Source organism: Podarcis bocagei (assembly GCF_964188305.1).
Source record: "Podarcis bocagei genome assembly, chromosome: 1".
Classification (NCBI taxonomy): Eukaryota; Metazoa; Chordata; class Lepidosauria; order Squamata; family Lacertidae; genus Podarcis; species Podarcis bocagei.
In genome coordinates this window covers 94,519,681-94,537,415 of record NC_138125.1, presented here as the reverse complement: position 1 = coordinate 94,537,415, position 17,735 = coordinate 94,519,681, and the positions used below count along the sequence as shown (strand labels likewise).

At 42.1% G+C, this 17,735-nt stretch overlaps 1 protein-coding gene across 9 annotated transcripts in view; it reads left to right on the top strand.

The window, feature by feature from the left end:
- The window catches only part of SEMA5B (semaphorin 5B), a 375,751-nt gene that overhangs the window by 317,666 nt on the left and 40,350 nt on the right, over nt 1-17,735 (top strand). For all 9 annotated transcript variants that reach the window (XM_081188335.1, XM_081188332.1, XM_081188333.1 and 6 more), the window contains one exon: nt 12,888-13,005. In XM_081188335.1, coding sequence (XP_081044461.1) covers nt 12,888-13,005 — 118 coding nt within the window. The remainder of the gene's footprint in view (nt 1-12,887; nt 13,006-17,735) is intronic.

Here is a 17,735-nt window from a genome sequence, read left to right as displayed (position 1 = left end):
GAGGCCTTCAGAACCCTGGACAGGTCCCAGGAAGCAGAGGACTTGATCTTGCTGTCTTGCTCTGTACTATCTGTACCACCCCATGCTCATTTGGCACCACTACAAAGAGGAGTTTGGAAGGTATTGCTTCCATTTTTATTTTTTTTACTAAATGTAGCTTAAAGGCATATCTGAATGTAGGAAGACTCTTGGTTAGTCTTATTGTTTCCTAAATCATGGTTTATGAAGCTGGCTTGGTTTAGGTTTCAGATGTAATGCTAAACTGTGCTTAATCAAAATGAAGTGGAACTTTCTGAGCACCTTGCAGCTGTGCCAGGAAAGGGGGAGTTGATCATGTGTAAGCTTGAAACTCATGATTGGTATGTAAAATTGTAGTTTAAACATGTGAATACGTTTAGCCTGGATAAAGAGCTGTCACATGAAAGGTGGAACAAGCTTGTTTTCTCTTGCTCTGCAAGGTAGGACCCAAACCAATGGCTTTAAGTTACGAGAAAGGATATTCCAACTAAGCATCAGGAAGAACTTTTCTGACAGTAAGAGCTGCTCAGCAATGGAAGGGACTCTCTTGGAAGGTGGTGGACTCTCCTTCCTTGGAGATTTTTAAGCAGAGGTTGGATAACCAGCTGTCATGTATGATCTAGTTGAGATTCCTGCATTGCAGCGGGTTGTAATTGATGACCCCTCAGGATCCCTTCCAACTGTACAATTCTCTGGTTCTATCTATGCCAATTAGCAGTTGTTTCAAATTAGAAACAATTGCCGCCGCCACCATCTTGTAGACTGCATCATGAGAAGGTAGGGTGTAAATAAAAATAAATTCACTGATTTCCACCAGACACCAGATCCAACAATCTGAACAGCCCTGAGAGAAACTGTAATAATTTCACTTCCATTTCTCCTCCCAGGGCCATACTAAATCGGCATCAGACAGTTGTGGTGTTGGTGACTCCACATTTGAACAAGGAGACCTCCTTTTCTTGGATAGTTGAAGTTGGGGAGGTCTTGGTTCTTTCACCAGCCCTCTAGTTAAAACCCCTATTTGCTGCTCTTCTCCCTGGGATGCTTCCTTCTGTGGGATGTTACATTAAGGTGTAAGCCTGTCATGGTTAGGAATGGGATTGTGCTTCAACACCCAGATTGACTTATTCCCTACTCTGGAAAAATGCTCTGTCTCTTTCATTACTGTTTTTGTGGCCTCTGAGTTTCCACTTGGATGACTGCCCTTGTTGCTGGTTGTCAGAGGCCCACTGTATTTCTGTTTTTATTTGAGGTTGCTTTTTCTTGGCAAGGCAACAAGAGTTCAGATTGTTGTATTTTTTTTAAACAATGTTTATGAAGCGGTGCTTATTCATATATTTTTAATAACTCTCTCTTTACCGATGCAGACATAAATCTAGATTTAATCAGAATTTCCTCGGGGTAGCATTCATCTTCATATTCGAGCAAAAGTAGTGTTTATTTTATTTTGTTCCTTTTAAAAAGTAAATTACTCTATAAAGAACTCATTGTCACTAGGAATGATGGAAAGGTGTGTCAGGGAATAAGAAATGGAGTAATTTGCTATGTATATTGTTTGAGGCCATAATCTGAGAAGCTGCCATCAATTACAAAGATACAGAACATGCTAGGGAACGAGGGATTAACCAGTTAAAGGCAAGCTGGAATCACTGGTGTGAATGGAGAAATGAGGGGTAATGGCCCCGGGAAGCCACGAGTCTTATTTCGCTGTTGCTGTCAGCTTTCCAACGGCCTGGAAAGTTGTATTTAGTTTCAGAGGTTCTATGTAAGGGCTTAATTTATGTATTCAAAATGTATTGTGTGCCCACCAGTATGAGGGAGGCAACTTAGCAATAAATGTATTCATGAGTACACATGTGACCACACCCATGCACAAGGACAATATAAATTGTGAATTTTATGTTCTGAAATCATAAATGTGTTGCAGAGGTTAATATACTAAAAAAAAAAAAGAATATCAAACTAATAGTGCACAATTAACTATGATGATTGACATTCATATATAAATTGGGATCTCTATTAATTTGCAAAGTTTTTAATTGTTATTATTTTTAGGGCGCAGTACCTTCCTGCATCAGTTTTCCACTCTGCTATTTAAATTTTATGTTGATTTTTATTGCGTTTTGAAGAGTTGATTAATTGTCATTGTATTTTAATGTTTAATGTGTAAGCTTTCCAGAGAACACTGCTATTGGGCAGTGTATAAAAACTATAAATAAAGAATTAATCTCTTCCAATCAGCAACACATAACCCTACTTTTCCCTGTACCTTGTGTGCATCCTGATTCTTTTTAAAATGTCTAAGCAGATTTGGAATTTTCGTAAGCATTCTATAACTTTTTAGTAGCTGAGTCAATCACTATTGAAGGCTTGTTTAAATTAATGGAGCTTTTACAGCAAAATAGCTACAGAGGTTTCAAGGATTATCACTGCTTTCTTGTTCTTTCTTTTCTCAAGTTTGCAACTGACTCACTCGTCTGTTGTTAGTAAGTTGGCCTTGCAGCTGCTTGTGTTTGTTTGTTTGTTTCTGTACAGGATGAGTGTGTTATCAAAATGCACCTCTAATTCTTACATTATGTGCAATGCAAACAGCCATTTCTCATTTACTTCAGCCATATGATCTATGATTGTTTAGACTTTTACAAGACTCTGGATTTTCAAAATTTAAAAAACAAAGCTTGTTTAAAAAGTATTTGGAATTATGTTTTGCTCCCTCCCCCCCTCCCCGCCCCCGGCAAGCAGCGGTGGGAAACAACCAACCAGTTCTAAAGATGTAAGAGGCCTGGTATATCTTTAGAACACAATGGCTTCTAACTAAGAAGATGCTAGGAAGCAAAAGTATTATGGCAAGTGACATGTGTATTTCTGCTCTCGTCATCTAGTATACTGATGCTCTGATGAACTAAAAACCTGCCAGTGTCAACTATGCATTGCTATTGATGGACTTGCAAGCAACTCCCTTGGTTTCTTATCACAGAGAAACCTGAGGGCATCTGACCTCAGGGAAGACAGTGCCAGCTGATGGGATGTGCTTCTGACTCAGAATGGTTGTCATTAGGTTGGTTGCTTGTGCATCACCCAAAAAGAGCAAAGGCATCACCAACAAAAGGGCACAAATTTGTAGAATCAATACACATAGGTGCCAATTTAGAAAGAATTACTATAGTTTAAATAAAAATGCAATACAGTTTATGAGTGTTATGGATATAACATTCCACCTAGAAAGCACTCCAGGAGCCTTTTAAATGAAAATTAAATTCACCATAATTGGAAATACTGTGACTGCTCAGTCTACCTGCTGTAGATGGGCAACTTCAAGGGCCCTGAGTCTTCCTTCTTAGGAGTCTTTTATCTTTAAACTCCACTTGGACCAGGCAGCCCATCAAATAGAGAGCTGTCCTCCCCCTGCCCTGTACTCAGGTTCTTGCAGTTTAATATGGGAGGTGGTGAGTTATTACATTACTAGTTCCATTGTTTAAATAGAATCAGTTGGCGTTAAGCGGAAGTGAATATTGGTACTAGACGGCAGCCATGAATGTGTTGTGTTGTTTAGCAGGAAAATGAATTTGTTTCCACTTGACTGGTGTCTGGATAAAGTAGCTCAGTTCTGCTTCACTTGTCTTTTCAGTGGGGATGATAATGGATTTTTACAGATCACCAGTTTGTCTCTACAGTTTATGTTATGTTTGGGGGTTGTTTCTTTGTTTTAGCTTAGAAAATTGAAATTGTAGGATTTGGCTTTTATTTTTATTTTTTTATTTTCGTAACCCTTGAGCATTCTTGAATTCTTATTCTGCTCTTTTAGCGCCATCTGCTTTGGGGCATGACAGATGCTCTGTATCCTGCATGTTGGTTATTGAGGCTGTCAGTAATTAGGATTTGGTTGGCTGGAAATTAATATGATTATTTGTTTAGCTCAACCCCCTTTTGCAGGTTGATGTTAATGGGACAATAAGCTAATCTTGTCGAGTAGTTCCAAGACTGCCAAGCACAATCTCACACTCGCAGCTACTGGGCAAGGATCTAATAATTCTTCTCCATTGCTTGTAAAAATTGCATTGGCAGTTGCCAAGCAGCTTTGTGAATGAATTCTACAAACCTGGATTCTACTCACAGCTTTTCTTCTTTCATAAGGTGGACTGATATAAACACTGCTATAGCATGCTGAACCCATAGCTCAGTTCTGATGCATCAATAAAAGCTAAATTCTGTGCCCACTAAATTAATGCAAATTACTGACATTTGCAAAATCCCATGGTTTTGATTCTAAAAGGCTTTGGAATTGGTGATGGGGATCAGGACTTAGAAGGAGGAAGGAGACTGCAAGGAAGAAACGGCATGGAGATTTTGACAGTGTGAGCAATGAAACACGGAAGAAGGTAGATGTGGAAGAGCACTAACTTGTCACTCAGTAGCAACTAAGGGCCATTATATCAATCACACTTTTAAAAAGCTGTCCTTAATGCTCCCACTGGTACTTTAATGGAAAATCAACTGTGGGCCTTTGCCAGTTTCCCACCAAATGACCTCTGCCACCAGCTGTTGTGGGTCCCTAGAGGGAGGAAGGGTGTGTTGTTGGGAAACTAATTTGGATCCGTGATGTGGATCAGGCCCCAATTTGGCTGCTTTTCCTTCAAAATTCAATAGGTGGTGTTAAGCATGCTTTATTTATTTATATTTAAAGCAGTTATTAACACATGATTTTGCTCTTAAACTTTTGCCCAGATGCTCTGATTTCCAAAGTTTCACCTAAAACTGACCACCTGTTTTCCCCGAGGTTTTGAATTAATTTCCTTTTTATAGTACTGAGTTTCTCAGGATGCCCAAATACTCTTATCAAATACCGGTTTCCATGCCTAGGGCTGCTCCATGCGGGGACTTTTCATGATCCTAACTCACCTTTGTAGGACATGGCCAAGATCATGAGAACCGTGCCACGGAAAAGCACATTTCCTCCCCACAGAGCATCATTGTTATAGGTTTAATGAATTGATTCTTCCGACTTCACAGTTTGCATTGGTTCTGCAGTGGCCTCAAAGAAACTGTATGGACCAGGTTGGAAGAGCATGGGCCAGTGTATCCTGTATGCCAGGGCTGGGAACTCTGAAGCAATTTCCAGTTTCCAAAATGAGAGCCATCTGGAGATACCCTTGGAAATCGCACAACAAAGCCCTGTGCTTAAGAAGTCTTTTGCTACATTCATTTCACTAAGGTTGTCACTTTTGTTCTGTGTGCTTATTCCCACACTTATCTCAAACTGTACCTTCTACTTTCATCCGCACTCGTGACTTCACAAATTAAAACAATGAGTGAGGATAGAGTCATAGCAGCAGATGGCAGGGAAACTCCTAAGGAGCCTAGATCCTATTTTCATGCAAATGTCTTCTGTGGCTAAGAATAAGGAGTGAGAGGCAAAATAACTCTTGTATTAGAGAGATGAATTGAATTGTTTATAAATGTAGTGTTTAAGGTGTATTCTATTAGGCATCAGATAAGACATTTATTGCGAAGCAATGAACTTAGAAGTGAAAGCCTATTGACGTTAATGCCCTGTCGGAATAAATCCCATCTGTTAAAATGTGTTCAGGGTGGCGTTTTCTTGGATTCCCAATGAATATACCACAGCTAATAGTTTCTGGAATAACCCTAGTATCATCGCCCTAAACACAACCAGATGTATTGTGAAGTATCCTACCTAGGCTGACTATCCTTTCATTCATATGTACACACAAACTGTGGGATATACTCACACAGTGAATGCTGCAGTCACATGTCTCTTGGATTCTGCTGTTTTAAGTCCTTTCTGAATTGTTATCTTTTCCCAGTTGGTCTTGGTCTTCTCAGTTCCACTGGCCTTATCCACGCCAGATTGCTTTCTCCATATTGGGTTCTCCACAGAATTACCTTTTTCAAATTAATATTGAAATGGAACTGTTTTTTAGTGTTGCACATCAAATAAAAGTTCTTACTGTAGAATTATTCTCTGCCAGGATCCAGGTTTGAATTGTCTCTACGTTGATCACTTCTCCTACCTAAGCTGTTATCCTTCCACAAGGGCTGACATTGATGCTGAAATCCAGCATCACCTGAGCTCTGCGAGTGCAGCTTTCTTCTGATTGAAGTGCAGAGTGTTTGAGGACCAGGACATTTCCAGGGAAACCAAAATGCTTGTTTACAAAACTATTGTACTACCAACCTTATTGTATGCTTGTGAAACATGGACCACTTATAAACGCCACCTCCAACTGCTTGAAATATTCCGTCAGTGGTGTCTCCGGAAAAAAAGTACATACCACATGGGAAGACGGGCAAACTAATGCCAGTGTACTGGAAGAAGCAAAGATTACCAGTGTCAAAGCAATGATTCTTCAACATCAAATCCGTTGGACTGGTCATGTTGTACAGATGCCTGATTATAGTCTTCCAAAGCAACTACTCCATTTCGACTTAAAAATTCAAAGTGTAATGCTGGTTGACAACAAAAGAAGTTTAAAGACTCTCACAAGGCAAATTCTTTAAAAAATGTAGTATAAACACTGACAATTGGGAAACACTGGCCTGCAAGCCCTCCAGTTGGAGAACAGCCTTTACCAAAGGTGTTGTGATCATCAAAGAAGAAGAATGTTGCTCTGTACATGAATAGGAACATCCTCCGTTTGCAGAAGCCCAAAGTTTGTGGCAAAGTTCAGATTGCCTACATCAAAAATTCGTCTTCACACCCCTCACAGTTGGAAAAGTCCAGACTGTCAGTTTGCTCATCTGCTAGACCAAACTTGCTTCTTAGTCCTCTGTAAGGAAATATCTCTCTCTCTCTCTCTCTCTCTCTCTCTCTCTCTCTCTCTCTCTCTCTCTCACACACACACACACACACACACACACACACGAAGTTCCATCTGTTCTTTTGTGGAGGTCTTTGACACTAGAAGAACATTGGTTGAAGTCTCCAAAGACAACATTTTTAGGGCTCCTGGATGTTCTTGTAGGACAGTAAATGACCTTGCCCAACCAAACTCAGAAAAGCTCCCCCATCCAGCAGAGTCCCGTTACTTATTTTCAGTAAGCACTAGCCCACAGTCCATGTGACTGGAAAATCTCACTTTCACTCCGCCCTTGACTTGCCTACAGTCACATAGGCTTGGATGAAACTCTGACCAAGATTTAGCTTAGACTGTTTTAATTCCATAGGAAGCTCCTGGTACAGATAATCCTTGAGAAGGGAACATTCAATTGAACAGTTGCCTTTATTATTTTGAATATTTGCTGAAATGCATGCAAGTGCCACAGTGATCATCTCCACCAAAGGAGAGTTTCATAGAATGTGTAATGAATGTTGAAAACGCCTCCAGTGGGTTGTCTGGTTGAAGTGATGCCTTAGAACTGTACTAAAACCTGAAAATCCCCAACAGATCCCAGTCTCCTCCTATAACTTCTCAGGGCAACATTCCAGCAGTGAACTTCTCTTGAAGTTAGAAAATATTTTATTTCATGTGACCCTGAGACCTAAACAGTTCTTTAATGGTGTTCAGCTGCTACACCCTTAGAAAACCTTCCATGGAACGTGATCCCAAACACCTATGGATCTTGGCTTTTGCCCTGTACTCCAGTGTTACTGCAACGGAACTTATTTTACATCTACCGTGTGCTTAACCTGTTCTGAAGTTTGCAGTAGATTCTTATGGCAACAGTGCTGGTTAATGCTGCATTTTATAATCAATTTCTGGCCTCAGGTATTAACATTTAGCGGGGCTATGCATACAAAAATCATAAATGAGAGGAAGGTGGATTGAAAGAGATCAGAGACAGAGGGAGAAATTGCAATTAAAATGTTCTTTTTAGTGCCAAGATACACAAGCAGCACAGTCATGTAGTTCAGCTTTTGGCAGAGTGTACTAGTTTCTTACTCCAAGAGAGGGATTGCTCAGTTGAATATTTCTCCTTGTCAAAGTTGCTTAAATGTGGAAAACTAAGGGTCAAACTAGATGTGACACTAATTGCGTGAATATGATTAACTTGAAGCTTTGTTTACAAATGAAATAGCCATGGGCAGGGGGTGCTTAACAGCAGCAGGACCCTGAGGGGTGAAGAGGGGCAAGTTTAACCCTTTCCCCTCCTAATGAAAATTGTGCTCCTATAATTGCCATTTGTATCTGGAGGGAAGTCTCCTCTCTGCAAATAGCTGCTTCAGCTGAACAATATTCAAGACCATGGGATCATGATGGGAGGCGGCGGAGAGTGTTAAACCCTCTTCCCTAAGTTCCTGCTGCAGCTACTAGTAACATTTTTCTTTAAAAAACAACAACAAAACTCTCCACATTTTTAAAAATGCCATTAATGACCATTGGTCCATTTAGCTTGGCGTTGTCTACACTGATTGGCAGAGGCTCTCTAGGGTTCCTGGCAGGAGTCTCTCCACCCTATGTGGAGATGCCTTCTCTTTGGGATGCATGCAGGAAAATAACCACCTGCCTAGTTTCTTGCTCTGCAGTTTTACCCTGCAAATCCCTTAAAGTTGTAAACTAATGACAGAGGCCTTGGACTGACCTGCTATAATTCATTAAGTGCATTATCCAGATTCTTCAATCCCATCCCCACCTTGCTGCCATGTTAGAGACATAATGCATGCGGTTGAAGTGTCAGCAAAATAGTCTCTGTACCTGAGCAGGATACATTGCAGCCTGTGGAATGCTGACAACGATGCAGCGTAGGCAAAATAGAAACGATTTTTAAAAAACCCATTCAGCTTGTGTTTTGTTGTGAAATAAACAGATACCTTAGATTACATTAGTTTAATGAATAATTATAATCACCCCATCTTGCCTTCATTCCTGGAAAATTTTGTTTAAGGAGTATGGAACCTGATCAGCATCAAGGGCCATTTTGGAAAGAAATGGATCATTGAGCTGGAAGGCTGAAACCTAAACTGAATCTTTTATGAGTCCAAAATTAAGATGATTAGCACACAGCTTGCATGAATGTGGTTGTTGCCAGGTTATTGAGATGCCCCAGGAGTCATGGATTGATATGTTGGCTTGCTGTGTCTTGAATGCTGAATTGGGATGATCTAATTTTAGATAATGCAAAGATTTAGATGTAATTATTTTAGTCTGCCTTGAGTTAGGCTGCAAAGTTGGGTTGCTTAACCAGTTAGAGGAATTGATTCGAAACACTTCAGTGGACTTAAAAAGGTGCCTGCTATTAATTAGTCCCCAGATACTAAAACATTTTGAATTTAAATATGGATAAATTTTGTAAGAGGCATTTCCTCTTGTGCAATAAGTTGGTGCTTGCTGTGATACTTATAGGCATCTTCTCACCAAGGGTTGGGGAATCTGTGGCACTCCAGATGTATATTCCCATTTGCCCCAGCTAGCATGGCCCCAGTGGTCAGGAATGATGAAGTCTAACACCTGAGTATGCTTTTGTAAATAATATTTTTCCTTGTTTGGGAATTAGTAAATTAAAAATAATTAATTTATTTTTAATAACAGTAGTTATTTCTGAACTACTGTGCCATTTCAGCTGGGACTACTGTTGTTTGTCATTCTCTGCCCACCCTACCCTACTTTTTCTGCACTGTGCATGCTGATGGCCACGAAATATGAAGCCCAGTGCATTCACCACAAATAGAATGCCTTTCATGTTGGTCCTTGCCACTTTCCATTTGGGACACGTTTGAGCCTAACCACTCAGCCATGATGGCCCATCTGTTCTTCCATACTCCAGACTTGTGCCTTTGTAAATACACAACTACTGACTCTATAAAAGAACGGTGGGGGGAACCTGTAGCTTTCCATGTATCATTGGACTCCAACTCACATCAGCCCCAGCCAGCCTGTTCAGTGGTCACAGATGATGGGAGTTGTAGTCCAACAACATCCAGAGAGCCCCAGCTTTTCCCATTATACTATTCTTCCCCCCTACGTTAATACATCTTGTTGGGGAAAATGGAAGCAAAAAAGAATATGTTTGTGAATCATTTGATTTTGCTTTGGGGTGCTTCAGTAGTTAAATGTGTTGTTATCCCTTTTTCCTGTCTCTTAGTTGCTCCCAAATGGTTATTTTTTGTAAAAAAACAACACCCCAAAACATTAAAAACATAGTAGATGTGAAATTCTGCAAACAAATATATAATAGTTTGAAAAATAGACTGCATGGAAATAACTTAGTACACATCCTATATATCTCATGCTCATCTTGTGCTCAGCTCTGCTTTTTAAATGGGAGGCACTCCAAATGAGTTTGGTTTCAGAATCTTGAAGGTCAAAGTGGGGACTTCGATGTAGAATTCTCTCTCCCCCCCCCCCCTTCACTGATCGTCATTCTTCTCATCTCTAGGAACCATTTAATTCTGCCCTGGAATGTTCAGGCTACCTTGAGCTCCAAGGCCATATGTCTCAGCTGCTTCTCTCCCCCCCCTCCATCTGTCTACTCAACGACTTCACAAAACCCTTCCCCCGTTTCCTTTTCTGAATAACTGCTGTTCTTTATTTATTTATTTATTTATTTTACGCCCGCTGACAGTTTGGGGGAGGGGCTAGCAGCTCCTCTCAGTGGATTAGAGCAGTAAGGTATTGTTCTCTAGTCAGATTAAAAACAAACAAACCCACTGCACAATTTTCTCTGTAGTGTCCTTGTGCCAGCAACTCCCATGGTTGTGTTCCTACACCATGACTTAGCTCTTGGCATGTTTTGTCTGGTATGAGCTGCGCCAGAATTACCGTTTCTCTTCACCTCTTCCGATAGTTGTGTTTTTGTTTTAAAAGTTTCCCTTCTAGGGAAGCATAATAGAGCATCATTGCATCTCGCCCAGAATCTTTTATTTAAAACAGCCAAGAGAGATGTTGCTATCATATGCCTATGCCTAAATCACAAGGCAGACGTCCTTCTGTGGAGGAAGAGCAGATTGGAGACTAGTAAATAATAATAAAAACCATTCCTACACCTGGCAGCAGAAAGGAATCTAATGTTTGCTCTGGGGCAAATTGCTTTGGAATCAGTATAGGCTGGTACTGCATCCGACTTTGTTCAGCTATGCTTAAGGGACACGCTTTTTCATTTGTAGCTGATTACCAACTAATGGGATTTCAAAGATTTCTGGATGTGAATACTTCACATCTCACTTCATTTGATTCTGGGGAGGGGTGGGTGTTTCACTTATCATACTGATGTCTTGGAATAAATCTCATTTCCCTTCTTTTGCCTGAATTGGATGTGCCCCCGCCCTCACCTTGGTTTAATGCCACAGGCTTAATTGACATTGCTGAGGCTTTGGGAAAGGACTGAAGCAGCTGATTGCATGATTGCAAAGGATCAGCCAAAAAAACATAGTTACAGGCCCTTTCAAATGTCCACTTGCATTTGTTTCTCACTTTGGCTACATCTTACACCCTACTATGTGAAAAGCAGGCTAGCTCTGCCTGTTCAAAACATGGAGGCATCGTTCCAATAAGCAGAGAAAGCTGGAAGGGATTAAAGTCCTATCCATAGGGAAGGACATCCTGTTGTCTATAGTTGGATACCTCTTTTTCTCTCTCTCTCAGAATGAGCTGTCCTTAGCGTTTGGGGAGGGGCAGGAGAATACAAGGCTGGCCCCAGACATTTTGCTGCCTGAGGCCAAGGGCATTTCCCACCCCAGGTGAGCATTTGTTGAACAGAAGTCAGCCAGAATCTTACGTAAACACTGACGATGGACAGAATCCAAAGGGCAGCTTTGATGGTGCAGGACAGACAGTGGGGCCCTTGTCACCCTATCCTTCAAAGCCATTCTTCCCAGAGTCCACTGCCTGAGACAGCCATCTCACCCTGCCTAATGATACGGCAGGCTTTGTGCAAACAAACAAGATTATCTGCCACAAGGAGAACTACAGATAAATAACCAGAAGATAAAGCTAGACTGTGACTCTTTGTTCTCTGCATGTATGACCTAAGTCCCTTCCTTGCCTATTTACAGGAAGTCTAAATAAGGAAAGCCACACAGCTTTTCATATTTAAAGTGTAGCCCTGTTTCTATTTTCATATGGCTTGGTTTAGCCACTTTTGGTTTTGTAAGTGAAAACGTATAATGACCTAAAGGAAAGGCTAAACTAGACAAGGGTATATTCACAAGTGATGCTAAATGCAAGTTCTGAATTTCCTGAAGCTAAGTCAAGTAGCAAGTTGCGTTTAGCAGCATGTGTGCTCCGTTACTCACTGTCAGAAGTGATACTTCCAGAGTAGAAGCATCACTTTCCTAAATAACCTTGAGTTTGATCTTTGACCTTTACTGTATTTTGAAAGTATTAACAGTTATTTTCCTTTAATGAATCACAGAAAGGGACTGCATACGCAGACTATATGAACATAAAAATGAATGCATCCATTGTTGAGCACCACCAAAAAAGACTTCTGAGTAACACTAACTGTGTCTGTTTCAGGTTGGCGGCATGAGATCATGATTAAAAGTGCTGCCATTGTTGTTCTTGTTTTAAACGCCAAAGCTAATAACCTTTAATATTGGCCCACTTGCTCTTTCTGCTTGTCTAACCCCTACAAGTTGTTTCAGAAAACATTGTCACAGAAGGTTCTTTGTAAGAGAATGAACGAATGCATCATTATTTGCAAGGACAAGTGTTCTTTGACTACATTTGCAAAGCAATTCTTTGTCATCTACCGGGCCTTGGAAGAGAGTAAATGGGCTTTTAATCCTTGATTTGTGTGAGTGATATTTTCTTGGGGAGAGGGAGTTGTCATCACCTTGTTATTTTGTTCATCATCAACCTTCCTTGCAGAGTTGACAGCTGTCGCACAGAAGCTCTGTACTTGAGTAACTGATTTTTTTAAGTTTCCATCTGTGAAACGTCGCTTATATTTTTTTCTCTTCCCATACACAGCGAGTGCCTGGGAGCAAGGGACCCATACTGCGGCTGGGATAGGAAGCAGAAGCGTTGCACCACCATTGAGGACAGCTCCAATATGAGCCTGTGGAGTCAGAATATTACCGAGTGTCCTGTAAGTGGAGGGTTAAACCAGTAATGGATAAATGTATGACAAATGCTATTTGGGGTTGATAAATTTGAACAGTTGCTGCACACCTCAGGATGTGGTGAAGGCACATGAGACCACCGCCTTGTGGAAGCTAAACTGGTTTGAATCAGATCAGTGCCAGGCTGGGAGACCTACAGGTTGGGTGGCTTCCTGGAGTTCCACAATGGAAGAAAGGTGGAATATAAACGTAAGAATAAATAAATCTATGAAGTTATTTCCCACACTGCAGTGGTGAAGTTTGTAAATGTGCGGGCCAGGCAGCTGATGTCTCAATGTGTTCCAAGGGCACACTTTAATGAGGTTTGATGGCACAGGTATGGAGGGAAGCCCTGTCGCCTGTCTGATATGCATGATTCCCATGGTGTGGGGCGGGGGCAACAAATTAATACTACCATGGTTTGTATGATTTCTTTCTCAACCACTCATCCATATATCATGGCTCCCTCTCTCCTGGGAACTGCAATTGATGTAAGGCTAAAGGTATGAAAATGGATTATGGCTGCACACACCCTGTATATTTAAAGTACATTATTTCCCCCCCAAAGAATCCTGCCACTTTGGTTTGTTAAGGGTGCTGGGAATTGTAGCTCTGTGAGGGGTAAACTGCAGTTCCCATGATTCTTTGGGGAAAGTGTACACTGCTTTAAATGTATCTGCAGCTGCTGTTTATGCAATGGTAGCAATTTTTGCATGGCAGTCTTGCTCAAGGGTAGCCAAAGTGGTGTCTTCCAGATGTGTTCAACTCCCATCCTTTATCATCATTAGCCAAGCTAGCTGGGGCTGATGGCAGTTGTAGTTCAACAACATCTAGAGGGCACCATGTTGGCTATCTGTGGCTTAGTCATTTGAAATTTAGATGAAGTGTTGAGATGGCAAAGCCATTGTGAAGAAATGCGTTCGCATGGTTTGTACCTTGAACCAGATCTCCAAGGTAGAAGGCAGGTGCACATAGGCTTACCCTAATGCACTCCCCCCTTTTTAATAATGTTACTTTCTGCCATGATGCAGCTTAGCACACTGAGGCAATATATAGCTAAGGTCGCAGAGGGTTATATCTGCATCATGCCAGTTAGATTTTAAGTTGCAATGCTGGGATGTTTATTCTTCTTATCATTCTTGGTTCCCAAGCTCATTTTTCCCCCCTAGAGTGCATTAGTCATTCCTTCAATCCATCCTCTACTTGGCAAGCTTATGTTTTCTTTCCCCCACCCCGCCAAAGCTGGTTTTAAGGGATTGCCTGTTTATAACCTTCCTGTGCTGTTCTTGGGATATAGTGCTTCTTGACTGCACATGCTGTTATCTCCTTCAGCTTAATGCCTCTGCCTGTTGATAGGTGTGTGAAGTGTTAATCCTCTACTTGGAAAATGTCTGGCCTGGCCACATGGGGAGCTTTCCAGCTCCTCTCACTATCATTGTTTCAAGGTCTTTGAAAACTGCTGAAAATGGCTCCTCATGACTCCTTTGAGTTTTAGAAACGACACCAGGGATGGGAAGGTTTATGTTTAATATGCAGATGATTTAGAAGTTTAGTTGTTATTGTGCACCATATCTTGGAGAGATGCATGCTGAAAAAAGTTAACTGGAGCATCACTGGCTGAAGAAATTGTGCTCTTGCCACATCAGGCAGTGAATGATTATAGCTTAGTTCATACATTTCTCTTCTTTAAAATGCGCAACCCTTCTCTACGGTCTGTTTTCACACCTCCCTGATGTGGGGAAATGATGCTGGATGGTTGTGATCTTGTGTTTTCCTCCATTACCATGGCTACCATCTGGTGCCAGAGGTCGGCTGTGCTGGTGTGAAGAGTAGCAGCCATGTCGTTGTATTCATAAGAACATAAAAAGTGCCTTAAAAAACATAAAAAGAAGACAGTGGCCAAACCCACAAGCCGGACCTGAGCACAAGAGCAGTTTCCCCTCCTGTGGTTTCCAGCGACAGGTATTCAGAATCATACCGCCTCTGACCACAGAGGCAAAAGCATCATGACTAGTAGCTATGGATTAACTTATTGGGCCATCACTGCCTCCTGGAGGAGAGAGTTCCATAGCTTACGCTTGCCACATGGCTTCTTTGCCGTCCTGGCCACTATCCTGATCCTGCTTTCCCACACTGCCATTCCACCTGCTTTCTCCTCCTCCCCTGCTACTTTGGTCACTTTGTTCCTCTCCTCCCACTTCACAAGGCCATAGCAAGGAAGAACATGGATCCTTGTATTATTATCTCTTAAAAAAACAAAACAAAGCATTCAGCTTTATGTTCTGCCCAGTGAAGTGCTGCAGCTTCAGCCACTCCCAACACCCCCAGAACAACCCATCACCTTCATTTCACTACAGTGTGGGAAAAGAAGATGTTTGGTGCACCGGAAGCTCTGCCAGTTCTTCCCTGATTGCATGCCCAACTGAATGTTGTTGTTGGTTTGCTTAAAGGAAGGAAAAGGGAAATTGCAGTGACTGACAGACATCAGCCTCAGAATAACTACCCAAGAGCTAACAATACTGCAGTTTCCCACCACACTGTCATCTGCCAGTGACTGTGGGACACCCCAAGGAGTGCAGGGTCCCAGACTTGGGCCTCACAGTCCACCAGTCATGGTACTGTTGTTGCCTTCTTTCGTATGACACTGACTATTTTGATAGGTTACCAAAGTGTGTGGGACTGGATCAACAAAAAGCTTATGCCGGAAAGGCGATGTATGAGTCAGGTGTATAATCGTGAGTGGCTTTCAAATGTAGGTTGAATATACAGCCTAGGACCCTTGTACCTATGGGATTGCCTCTCCTGGTTGGAGGACCTTATGGTCCAAAAATAATAACATCTTGGAGGTCCTGGGCCTCAAGGAGATTAGACTGGCCTCAACCAGAGCCAAGGCCTTTTCAGCCATGGCCCCAACCTGGTGGAATGCTCTGCCACAAGAGACCAGGGCCCTGTGGGATCTGACATCTTTCTGCAGGGCCTGCAAGATGGAGCTGTTCCGCCAGGCCTTTGGTCGGGGTCCAGTCTGACTCCCCCTCTCTCCCTATAAGAACTTGCATGAAAGTGGCCCCCAACTTTTCTCACAGGCTCATGTAAGATCACTACAAACAGGCTGGCGAGCATTTAAGGTCCCCAACCCTAATTTGCAGGTTGCCATCTGACTGGATTTCACTTTGATTCTGATTTGATTTTAGGATGTATTTTAACTGATTGCCTGATTTTATGTTAATATGTTATATATTTGATGTTAGCTTCTCTGAGCCCAGTTTTGACCGGGGAGGGCGGGGTATAAATAAAATTGATGATGATGATGATGATGATGAAGAAGAAGAAGACGAGAAACAGTAGTTCACATCTCTTGCAAGCCTTGTGCATCAAACATGTCACTAGTGCTGTCTTTTTCTTACCTCTTAACAGTGTAGAGGAGGAATGGGAAACCTATTGACACACAGGGGGTGGGGAGGGGGAGATGGGACAGTAGGTTATTAAAGGCCCTATAGCAGTCATAGATGTGTGCGTACGATGCAGCAATACAGGCATTCATTCCAATTAGGGCCATCTTAATGCAGCTCCCCTTGCTTCCCCCTTTACATTGCACAGCCTGGGCAGCAGCCATAAAGGCACCTTTAGCAGCCATTAACACACCAACTGGCAGTCTTCATGGATCACTTCAAAGCACATTATGACTTAATTGAACAGTGCTGATGTGCACCGTATGTGGCTATCGCTTTAACCATCAGCAGGTGGCGAATTACTTAATGCTGCTGTAAGGAAGACTGTGGTCAAAGGAAGGGGAAGTCCGGGTGGTATTGCAGCTGCTGAAGTTTGCTGTTATGGTTGTAACTTGGAGGTGTATGCAGAGCACATGGCCAGCCTGACTGTTGTGTAAAGGGAAGCAAAGGGCTGCTGGGTGTAGCATGTGCTCTTCAGTACGGTCTTCCCCTGCAAGACTCCTGCGACTCCAGTGCACTTTAGGCTTTCAGCTTGGGTAATAATGACTCATTTATTACACTTCTTCCCTCCTCTTTCTCCAAAGAACTCAGAGCAGCATATGTGGGGCTCCCAGGTGGTCTCCGTTGAGGCAGTCCACAGAGCCACACCAGTTCAGCTTCAGTAGTCTCCCTGTGTACTGTGCCTTGAGAGCCTTCTCTGGTCATACACTTAGGTCCTCTGCAAAACAAATGAGGTGGGACATTGTGTCACAGTCAGAAAACTCACAACTTCTACGTGAGTTTTCACTCTTGGTTGTGGTATCAAAAGTTAGCGGCTGCTAACTTTATGTCAGTGGTTCTCCAGGTGTTAGAAAGGCCTTCCTAGGAGCTTCAGGCTGATACAAAATAATAGTTTTCTCTTGCCCTTCTACCGCCTCTTCCAGGGCCAAGCTGCATGCTATACATTTACTTTGACCTGCCATGTCTTATCTACACTGGGCAAGAATGAAGAGTGGCAAGCTATGCTAGCCCCATCTCCTCCATGCAGTAAAGGGAAGCACCATGCGCCATCACTTGAGCCAAGAATCAGTGGGAAGCTCAATGGTGTAACCTAATCCTTCTGCAAGAAATTTACATTTCTGTAATCTGCTGTGGCAGTGAGCCCACTCTCCTCCTATGAGCTGCTTGCCTTTAGGTTGAAGGCGTACACTAATGCTGCCAGGAAAAAAAGCCTGTCTATTGTGTCTTAATGTTACACTTGAGGTGACTTCTAGAGTTGTTGTTGCTGC